Source organism: Scylla paramamosain, chromosome 15 (genome assembly GCF_035594125.1).
Source record: "Scylla paramamosain isolate STU-SP2022 chromosome 15, ASM3559412v1, whole genome shotgun sequence".
In the NCBI taxonomy this organism is placed as follows: Eukaryota; Metazoa; Arthropoda; class Malacostraca; order Decapoda; family Portunidae; genus Scylla; species Scylla paramamosain.
This window is the reverse complement of record NC_087165.1, coordinates 7,351,882-7,363,376: the sequence shown is the minus strand read 5'-3', so window position 1 is coordinate 7,363,376 and position 11,495 is coordinate 7,351,882. Positions and strand designations below refer to the sequence as shown.

At 40.6% G+C, this 11,495-nt stretch overlaps 1 protein-coding gene across 1 annotated transcript; it reads left to right on the top strand.

Moving 5' to 3' along the window:
- LOC135107194 (uncharacterized) lies at window positions 1-5,331 on the top strand. The gene is made up of 7 exons (XM_064016868.1): window positions 1-129; window positions 454-583; window positions 1,097-1,284; window positions 1,929-2,057; window positions 2,492-2,640; window positions 4,286-4,404; window positions 4,767-5,331. Exons 2-7 carry the CDS (start codon window positions 527-529, stop codon window positions 5,295-5,297), a joined length of 1,173 nt encoding a protein of 390 aa, XP_063872938.1. The 5' UTR covers window positions 1-129; window positions 454-526; the 3' UTR covers window positions 5,298-5,331.
- The last annotated feature ends 6,164 nt before the right edge of the window (window positions 5,332-11,495 follow it).

Sequence of the window (11,495 nt, the reverse complement as noted above, 5' to 3'; positions counted from 1 at the left end):
GCAATATTTCCTTGTGCTGCAGATACACGTGGCACGCCTGCAGTATTGGTGTTGGCGTGCATGGAGGTAGTGGTGGTGGTGATGGTGGTTTAATAATGGTAACAATGATGCAGTATTGATGATGACAATGTGAGTGATGTTAATTGTCTGTAAAGCGTAAAAATACTACTACTACTACTACTACTACTACTACTACTACTACTACTACTACTACTACTACTACTACTGCTACTACTACTACTACTACTACTACTACTACTACTACTACTATTACCAGACAATGAAATCAAAAGAAATTAACTTTCACACAAGTACAGGACGGTTTTTCGTAGTCTATTCAAATGAGACAAGAAAATTAATGTAACCAACCATAACAATTAGAAAAGGTTTCGTACGTACTTAACTTGTTGACTTGACACATGAGTACTCATATGTAAAAGTACAAATTTTCAGAGAGGAAGACTGATACTTAAATCGTAAGGAGTGCAAGAAGAACTGAGAACATAATTCGTGCACTGTGGCCGCAATGAGTCTGCAGGAAAGGAACAACATTGGTAATGGACGGCGCAGGATCTTCAGTGTGGTAAGCATTAAGATGATTTGTACTCGTATATGCTACTGTTATAATGCCAAATACTAATACCAATACATCCATTCTGATCTTTTCTTACATAATATAGGGTGGGCAGGAGATTTGCTCATGTGGTCCTTACTAAAACAACCACATCAAAAGCCACATTGCCAAACATTTCGGCATCTTGTTCCAGTTAGTTTTAACAGGTTCTGGCGCTAGTTATTAAGGTTTTACGGGTGTTTTCATTATCCTAGTGATTAGGCGTCTTCAGTAGGAAAAATACCTATGAAAACCCAGTTATTCATTACAGGGACTGCCACCTGTTAGCCTGATGGCTTCTTGCAGCTTCTCTTATTTTCTTATGTTCGTATGTTCTTGTGTTTTTATCTGTATCCTTTCAAAGTAATCATTATGAAAGCCTACGGGGTTTTAAAATACAGGTCTAGGTACCTGTTCTTTTTTGGATATTCGGCGATACAAGCGCTTACTGACTAATCTTTTCTGCCTCTGTTCCGTCCTTAGTACACGTTGGTAATGGTAGTGGCAGTGGTGGCGACGGTAGTAACGGCAATGTGGTTGTGGTTGACAGTGCGTGAGCGGCGAGATGGTAAACAAGAGGAAAAAGAGAGAACCTTGGAGGAAGCTACACTGAGAGCCTTGGGTCCCATGAAGGCCAGTGACCCGCACCTATTGCGTCTCCTACAGGAAAGGTGAACCTGATGAAAAGCTGCTTGTAGATGCTCATAGGATGGAAAATAGTGATAATGTTACTGTTGACACTATTACTGCTGCTGTTACTGACATTACTTGTAGTAATAGTAATTTACTACTACTACTACTACTACTACTACTACTACTACTACTACTACTACTGCTGCTGCTGCTGCTGCTAAATATTTAAAGCGGTTTAAGTGATTTCTAAATCCATGAGTCTCAGTTTTGATTTCTTGTTATCCATAAACTTGAAAACAAATTACGTACTCGCATGTATCAATACATTAACAAGTCAATCGCGCAGTCACTAGACAAATTAATGGACAAATTAACGACTTTCCTATTGTTATCTTATCTATATCTATCTATCTATCTCTCTACCGAACTATCTGTCTGTCAGTCTTATCAAATAATAAACCAGGAGACAGTGCATTTATATAATTCAGTAAATAACTATCTAACTAACTAACTAACTAATTAGCTGACTATTCGCCTACCTATTTCTCTCCAGTTCATACTACAAGAAAACTTAATTACATACACCTGTAAACTACAGTAATCTGGCATCCAACTTTTTTTTCTTTATTTTTTCTTTCTTTTTATAGCTGATGAAATAACTCCAGCTCTTCTCCGTCCAAAGATACCTGGAGCCGCCGTTCCCTGGGCCGCCTGACCTGATGCTGGACCGAACTGGACCAGAAGCAGAGAGATACAACATTTACAGGACCAGATTCTCTTCCTGGATGAGAACCAATAGAATTATCAAAACGTAAGTATGACTGTGTACTTTCTTGACTTCTCTTGTTTTATTTCTCTTTATCTGATAGTGGTGGCAGTAGTGCTAAGAGGGAGGAGGAGGAGGAGGAGGAGGAGGAGGAGGAGGAGGAGGAGGAGGAGAAAGAGGAGGAGGAGGAGGACCTGACTGAATGGTTAATATTGTACCCTCAAATATAGAAATAGAAAAAAAAAAGGTCTTACTTTTACTTTCCTTCTCATTCATAGGACTCAGTCACTCCATCGCCTTCAAGACAAAGAGCAACGCGTTATAAAATAACAAAACTTTAAATATTCCAAATTTTCTCATCCTTTTTCCTTCACCTAACACTGCTTTCTAAGCACTAGACTTATTCATTCCCTTGTCTTTGTATCTGAAACCCTCCTCCATCTTCACATAAGTAATAAATAATGAAAAATATGTTTCAGGCTATTTTCCAGCGCACCTCCAGGATTTTTCGTGGAGGCTGGTGCGCTGGACGGCGAGTTCATCTCCAACACTCTGCACCTGGAGCGTGAACTTGGCTGGACTGGTTTGCTGGTGGAAGCGGACACCACTCTCTACTCAGCTCTCGCAGGTGATCGCTAATAGATGCTACATACACAAGGATAAACTCTCTCTCTCTCTCTCTCTCTCTCTCTCTCTCTCTCTCTCTCTCTACTCTCTTCCGTTTATACGAAGCGTCCCAGCTAGTCTGTACAGTTTCCGTGTCTGGGTACTTTTTGTTCGTTTCTTATAAACGTAAATAAATGGAATCACGTACGTCCGTCTGTCTGTTTCTCTATTTATTTGTCTCTCTGTTTGTCCAATACACATACTTGGAGGGAAATCTTATATGACTATTATTCTACTTGGTTTCTTTTTCTCCTGATCCTTTTGAGCTTTATCTATGTAGTTTCAGGTATTCCATTCAGTTTCTTGAGGTATCATTTGTTGTATGCAGCGAGATCAAGCGATATAAAACGAAGAAAGAATGAAGAAGGAAGGAGAGAGAGAGAGAGAGAGAGAGAGAGAGAGAGAGAGAGAGAGAGAGAGAGAGAGAGAGAGAGAGAGAGAGAGAGATGAGAGGAGAGACAGGATGGGGACAAGACTTGGATGCATCCCTGACACATTACCTACCCAGCTTGAAGCTTCTAGTATAGTATTTATCCACACAGTCACTCATATTCCCCACGTAAATTTCCTTGCTTCCCCTTGTCCATTCAGTCTGAGAAGGGTTGCTCTTGACAATAAAGTAATCAGTATTCATCTAGCCCAGAGTGGCGAGCGGTTGGGCGTATGTATATATGTCGCCCGCCCCCACCGTCTTTTGTTCCCTTAGTAGCGCACTTTCCCAGTCAGTCACTACCCAGCGCTTAGATGAAGCAGATGTATTGAGATGGACAATAGTATCTGACGTAGACTGAGGCGGGTCAGTTGCTATGAGGGGATAAGTGAGTCATTACCAGTCTACTTAAATAGCATAGGAGTCTCCACAGTAGCCTGCCAAGGAGTGTAGTTCGGTATAACACACTCAATATTCAGGGAAGTGACTTCTCGGCTGGCTGGGTGTGTTTGGTGTGTGCGGGCTGAGTTCTTGTACAATGAGTGGCGAATTACCCTTTCTTTGTGTTAGTGGGCACTTGTCTGTAATCGTTTCCCTTGTTAATGAGCTTGTTGTGTTTAATGCTACTGTTGGTTGATGCTGCTTTGCTGCAGAAGACTTAAGTGAACAGTTGTGTAGTAAACTTACTCCCTCCTCAGGTCCTGAGAAGGACTGCCGTCCAAAAGGCAGTAAACGACACTACTAAGCTTGAGGCTATAACATGCTGTTGGACAGTGGGAGGATTTGTTGTGAGGGCGATTGTCCAATAGGATTTTATACCTCGACGATATATGTGTTATTGCTCGTTATAATTGTTTCTCCGTACATGTGGATGTCACTCCTTTTACAGCTGTGGGTGTTAAGTATTGTTAGAGTATTTGTCTTGTCTGTAGATGGGGAAAACAGACTGTCAACCTTATTAGTGTGACCTGGCATTACAACCGTTGTTAAGAAGGATGCATAAGTCGAAAGTGGACCTTGTATATAACCCATATTAAGCCCTGCATCCAGTCACGTAGGTGGTGACTAGGGGGAAGCTAATCCAGGTGCGGTAGCTTTTGTGAAGGGGCTGGGAACTGTATTCATAACACAATAATCTAATAATTTAACACAACTACCTAGCTTTCCCCTTGGTTAGGTAAGCGGAGGCGAGCCTGGTCCTCTCGCGGCTGTCTGTCCCCCACTGCCTATCCCCAGGAGCTAATCTTCCATGGGTACTTCGCAGACGCCTCTGCTTCAGTTGACACTCACCTTCTCGTGAGTATCTGTGCCAAGACTCATTGGACTGCTCATACCATGTCTGTTCACTTTTCTGAATGATAATATTACATCTTACAAATAAAGGAGCACATTAATGAGTAAAACCTGCATTAATCAGTGTTTCAGATGATAATCTCTAGCGTCCTTTGATTTGCATTATAACTCTAGATGTATATTGCAAAAGTATCGACTAAATATAGAATTGAGTGAAAATCAGATTCGTTCATTCTAAGTTCGTCCCAGTTCAAAAATTTTACTGCACTCAAATTTAGTACAGGGAAATAAAATTTCTTTATATAGGATGACAGACACTTACACATGATTGCTATAGTAAATATGACAATTAACCCTCTCGGCAGGTGCGGTCAACAGGTAACCTGGAGGGCGTGCAGGCCCCAGCGGCAGGACAGATGGGCACACAACACAGGCAGGTGGTGCAGTGCTTCCCACTACTGTCGTTCCTGTTGGCTGTCAACACCACAGCTCTGCAATACGTGAGTCTGGACGTGGAGGGCGCCGAGGCAGACATCCTTATTAACCTTCCCTGGGAGGAGGTGGATGTGGCTGTGTGGACCATTGAGCACAAGGTGAACACCGATAAATTTAAGAATATTTACGAACAACCTTTGCTGACAAGTGGCACTGAAACTAGTGAAGTGGAAGTCTTAAACACATCATTCAAAACAACTAGTAGTCTACGCTCTGCTCCCGTGAAAGCCGTGACGAAGGTGGTGTACTACGCGGCCCAGAGAGATCCCAGCCAGGGCAAGGACCCTTACTTCATCAGGTTCATGCAGGAACGAGGCTACGTGCTCTATGATTACTGGGACGGGGACTACACCTTCATCAAGAGGAATTCTAGTATTTGCCAACGACACTGTCCTGCCTGAGTGACATACAATGAAACTGATAAATATTATGCAATTACTATATCATTATCAACCTCCAGTTTCAGGTCAGGGTTCCAAGTGAACAGATGTGTTTAGTGAGCAGTGACCTGAGGCTATAACTGGCTAGTGTAGATATGGCGCCTTGTGTTGCTGAGTCGTCTTAGTTCTCCTGTTCTCGAGGCCTTCGTTGCAAAGGTCTCAGAGGTGGAGGCTGAGTTCCATCGAAGGATCTCGGAGATGCAGGCTGAGTTTCATGAGAGGATCTTAGACCTGCAGGTTGAGTTCTCCGAGAGGATCTCAACACCTGAAGGAGGATCGTGCCCTGCCATCACCTTACTTAGTAAGGTGATGGAAGAGTAGTGGTCAGTTGTGTGCAGGGGTGCCAAGAGGTTGAAGGTCTTAGAGGCGCCTTGTCTGGAGGTGCGCAACATGGAGATGAAAAATTCCATTAATTTTAACATTTTCCTTTTAACCTGTAACTTCGTATCAGAGGAATTAATAGACAAAAAACATAATGAAAAAAATGGTTCCTGATTACGTAAATTGGACTATCCTATTAGTTAACATGTATATCTAAACTAACATAGCACAGGGAAGTGCGTTAAGATAACGGACTGTGAGGAAAGCAGGGAAGTCCTGGGAAGCAACACAAACGGAGACGAAGTTATCGCCCATCAGTCACCTGCTCAGTATCAGTCACCTGTTCAGTCCATCCCGAAAAAAAAAAAAAAAAAACTGGCCTGAGAGAAACCAGAAAGATGACTTGATGAATTTTCGGCTATGGAAAAGGTAAGACAGGTATTTGATTGGAGCATCTCAGAAGAACATGACTGATTATGAAGCGTGACTGGCAGAGATGGGACGTTTTTCGGCGTTGAAAAGCAGTTCGACATTGGCTTTTTTTTTTTTTTTTTTAATTATGAAAGAAGGAAATGATATGGGGCCTGGGTTTCTGAAATGACGAGTCTCGTGTTGTACTGGCTAGCTATGAACTTCAGACATTGCAATGAATAAATATGCAAGACAAATTTTCAGCTCCTGCATGCATTCTGCGTCTGTTTGCTTAACATGTTCAATTTAGTGTTATTAATATATGTTTTCTTGGGTTAAGTTACGTGCAATGAACAGACAGACAGTCAGATAGACAGCCATACAGACACGGACAAAATTAATTCATGGAGTCAGAATCGAGTCAGTCTCAGACACTCAGCAGCACACAAGTATTGAACTCACGCACAAGCAGAGGTGGAGGGAAAAAAAAAAAAAAAAATAGAAGGAACGTGTCACGACCTGAAGGCGAGGTGGTGATGGTGATGATGGGAAAGGAAGTGCTGGGTCACACGAGGAGGCACCACGAACCAGGCGAACACACTCACAAAGGCGAGGATGAGGTGTGTATTCTTCACTACATTCTGAAAGTACCATATTCTGAAACACCTCTGGCTGCACCCCTAGTACTTCCAAAAGGTTTTATTTGAAATTACACGAATTCTTAAGATTTTTTTTTTGTATCGTTTTAGTGAAAGATAAACAATATTTCTACATTATGAACAGGAGAAATACTCTGGAGAACCCGGCATCTCTGTGGCCTTCGAAAATAGTCGTGGTGAGAGGGCAGAGCGTTTCTGAATACCGATCTTGCTATCATGGTGTTCTTAATAGTAATTGCTTGATTTACTCCAACCTAAAAGAAATAGGTTCCCAATCTTTACTCTTGTTAAATAACAGGCTGTTAACGCTTTTTAGTTCTATAGTCATCCTTTGATAAAATTTGGAGCACTATAAAGATTGTATGTATACACACAGAAAGATAGAGGAAATAGGATAATTTTGTTTCCTATGTTACATAATCGTTTAAAAGACTGTAGATACAAAAGCAGGTGTCTAAAATATTGTTAAGCGATTACGAAGAAGACCGTGTGGCAATGAAACGTTTAAGCAGTTCCACTTCATATAAAGTAGGGCCCCCACAAATATATTTTTTCCATCACCAATTCCATCCACAAGATTTCCTCCTAAAGATAATTCCCTCCATGATAAATTTTATGTTCAGTTATGCCTGATTAGGTTGAGACAATTCATCATGGATGAATTAGAATAGACTCTGTAATCATGTTGTTAGTGCTGAGTCATTAGGGAGCTTTAAAAGAAGAGGAGACAAATCTCCGGATGATGATGATAGGTGGAAACACGTAAGTAGCAATGTCTCATACAGCGAATACCACATGTAGGCCTGATGAGTTCTTGTAGTTTCCTTTATTTTCTTATGTTCTTATACTTTTAATTATTTTGGGTGAAAATTTCATAAAGGAATCTTCTTGTCATGAACTGCATTGGGTCACATTCATATAAAAACGCTTCCCTTCATTAATTTTTGAAATGAGGAACATTCCTAAAAATTTTTGCTTACTTACTTTCAGGTGGTGGAGGTTGTGAACTAGCTAAATTTTGTTCCTTCAAACGTTAACTGAAAACTTGCTGGTTCCTTCACTATGCTCCTTCATCCACGGACGCTCAACACGGCGGCACCCAACCATTCCTCACATTACACACGTACTTCTCCATTCTGGAGCAACTCCCATACATCCGCACCACCACTCTAATTACCTTCAACAAAAGGCAAATTACGAAAAGGATCTTAGCAATAGGGAATTCAATTCAAATCAGAGATGACGGAAACTCGAGAATTCATTTTGAGGACTGAAAGCTATAATTAATAAAATGAGATACTATTAAAAGAAAAAAAAAATAAAATCCAGCCTTTACACTGATGATGATGATAGAAGTGAAAGGTTAAAGATCACGATATTCAAGAAGGAAAAAGAAGAAAGATCTTCACAGCTTAAGTTATAACATATTAAAATTTAAAGAGGAAGAACAGGAAGAGATGAAGCTGGTGAAAAAGCAGCAGCGGCGGCAGCAGCAGCAGCAGCAGCAGGAGGAGGAGGAGAAGGAGGAGGAGGAGGAGGAGGAGGAGGAGGAGAAGAAGGAGGAAGAGGAGGAGAACGAGGAGGAGGAGGAAAGAGAGAGAGAGAGAGAGAGAGAGAGAGAGAGAGAGAGAGAGAGAGAGAGAGAGAGAGAGAGAGAGAGAGAGAGAGAGAAGGAAGTATGAGCATGAAAATCTTATATATTATTTCATAAGAGTATACCACGTCGAAAAGACTACAGATCTTTCCCAGCATCTCTCTCTCTCTCTCTCTCTCTCTCTCTCTCTCTCTCTCTTACAGAACACACGAACAATTCCTTATGCTCCTCAGAGAGAAAGAAGACACGGGGTGAACGGCAAATGAAATATGGGCTATAGAAGTAAGGAAAATCATTGGATGTGTGACCCACGTGAAAGGTACAAGTATTTGCCTGAGTAAGTGGAGGTTAAATTAAAGGTGCTGGTCACGTTCGGTCATTCTAGGTTTCTTCTTGCTCCATTCACTGAAAGGGAAGAAAGGTCTGAGCAGAAATGAAGATAAACCCCGTCTATTATTTCATATATTTACTCTCTTGCTTATAAAGTTGAAGGCACGTTGGCATTGGAAACAGCGGTAGAAACACTAGAAACGATGAAGATAACGAGGCTGAAGACGAGGATATCATAAACAGCAACGGCAAAGATAAGAAACAACAGAAGAAGAAGAAGAAGAAGAAGAAGAAGAAGAAGAAGAAGAAGATAGCAGGAACAACGATAACTACAGAAGAGCCACAACCATCACTATCACTACTAACATCACCACCACAACAACAACCACAACAACAACAACACCTGATGAGCAAGCCAGGCAGGTCCCAAGTGGTGAGGGAACGCACATACTACACCTCATCACAGAAGCTCTCAAGGGAAAACATAACGACACGGTATCCTGATTACCACCACGAGTCCCCCTGCTGTTATTCTACGTGCTGTCATCGTTTACTTTGACTTTTTTTTTTCTTTCTGGTGTAGAGATAATATTGGGAGTCTCTTTCTCTCTCTCTCTCTCTCTCTCTCTCTCTCTCTCTCTCTCTCTCTCTCTCAATACACAATTTACTTTTTTTTTAACATAATTCATCGCTAGATTGCCAAGCTAAAATAAAAACTGATCTTTTCCATAGCATCTCTGCTATGATATCTACATAATCAGTTCAAGATAATGAAGTTAAGTAAATTACGAGCATACTTCCGCTCTTCGTTTTTGACGGCTCATAAGTAGCGGTAGGAAGGGATGCTGGCATAAAATTTCATAAGGTACTCGAGGCCACGGGGAGGATCTATTACCGAGGTGTTCCCGAAGCTCCTTTACTGCTTTTTCCGTGTTTACTCGTGAGTGCTGCGTGCCTGAGTTTTGGCACTGTAGCAACGGGATCACAAAGCGCCGTAGTAAAGTAAATTAGTAAGTATTATAATGGATCTTTGAAACATACGAGTGAGAAGACAAAAAAACAAATAATAAATGAATAATAAATAAATAAATAAAATAAGATAAGACAAATAAAATAAATAAATAAAATGAAATAAGTAAATAAATAAATATAAATAAATAAATAAATAGATAAATAAATAAATAAATAAATAAAAGATAAATAGTCAAAAACAAATTATAAATAGACAAATGAAGTAAATAAATAAAACAAAAAGAATGTTATTAATTGAATGATTTTTCATTTGAATTAAATTTTAACATATATCTATTTATGCTAATTGTCTTTAATTTCATTGATTATATTAATATTAATTTTATATTATTTAGATATTCTTTTTGCCTTCTCATTCGTATGAAACAGATTTGTTGTTGTTCTTTATAAAAAAAACGAAAAAAAAAAAAACGAAAAGCGTGGAACTCAAAAAAAAGAGAAACCAAAACCAAATTTGGCTGAAATATTATATGATTGTTACTTCCACGCTAAATCTCCCGATAGAAGATAACCATACATGGTTACACACAGCCATACAACCATTCACTATCATACAGAATTGTTCACATCACACATAGCACACATCAAGACACATACAGACACGCTAAAATGGCACCACACACACACACACATTGTACTCACAATCAGACAGAGTCCAAAGAAGACAGCAGCAGCAATCCTGTGACCGAGAACATAACTGTGCGAGAGTCAAGTTTGCCAGGCTCTTTCTCCTTCCGCAAAGCATCGCGCCATTGACATACTCATAGCTCTCTGTAAAACTAACGGAGCTTCTTACGAGCAGGCTCATAGCTTGCACGCGTCTCAAGGAAAAAAAAAAAAAATAAATAAAATAAAATGAAATAACTAGAAATAATAATGTGCTTTTGTTTCCTTTCAACACCGACACGCAGGTACAACGATATAAGAACAAGCAGTGTTTTCCTTCCCTTTTCTTCTTACTTCTCTTACCTGACTGATAACGCGAGGTAATCCAGCCATATGTATCTACTTAAAGGATAGAGCGTGGAGGGCCTGGAGCGTGGGATCGTGCGGATGGCAGCGGGGTACCTGCTTACTTTCTACCTGCCGTCGTCAGCCCCTCACAGCTCTCCCCCGTCCACTCCTCCACTCCTGCACACCTGCGGCTAAAGGGCGTCAGTCAGCCAGTCTCTCATAGGTCAGTATTAAACGGTAAATTTCCCAAGGACAAAAATTCTTCCTGAATCTGGCGAGTATCAAGTCCTAAGGCGTAGGTACGAGGCAGGTTAGTCCGTCACCTCTTTTTTTTTTTTTTTTTTTGGCTTTTTTTTCCAAGTATAATGTCGGTCTGCTATATGGACAGAGATAATTGTATATATTTTTTTCTTCAATTTACATAGACATCATAGAAAGGAAAGTATTGAAAGATTACAGTCGAATGTCTTGCGAGGCGGCTCTTAGCAATCCCGTGACGGAGGTGACTGTGGCCCACAAGGAAACGTCTCATCAGTATTCCTGCAATTTTTTTTTTCTGTAGGTTTTCATGCATGAGACTACAAGGCTGAATTGGATAAGCCATTCAACAAACGGCAGTGAAAACAAATTAGTGGAAAAAAAAAAAAACTAAAAATAACACCAGAACTATTTAAGAGATTTTGAAATGATTTAGTTTCACGTCAAACTGTTAGCCTACTTGTATCTATTTCTCTCAATCAACACATCTGTCTGGAGGTCAACAAGCGTACACCTGAGTAACCTGATGACCTCTCCTCTCCTGACCCCCCTTCCCCTTCCTCAAGCCTCAGGTACGAGACGTTGGGCGCGGCGGCCGGA

Coding starts and splice junctions, on each gene's coding strand:
- LOC135107194 (XM_064016868.1), top strand. CDS start 527: ATGAGTCTGCAGGAAAGGAACAACATTGGTAATGGACGGCGCAGGATC. Junction 584..1,096: donor GGCGCAGGATCTTCAGTGTG/GTAAGCATTAAG, acceptor TTCCGTCCTTAG/TACACGTTGGTAATGGTAGT. Junction 4,405..4,766: donor CAGTTGACACTCACCTTCTC/GTGAGTATCTGT, acceptor CCCTCTCGGCAG/GTGCGGTCAACAGGTAACCT.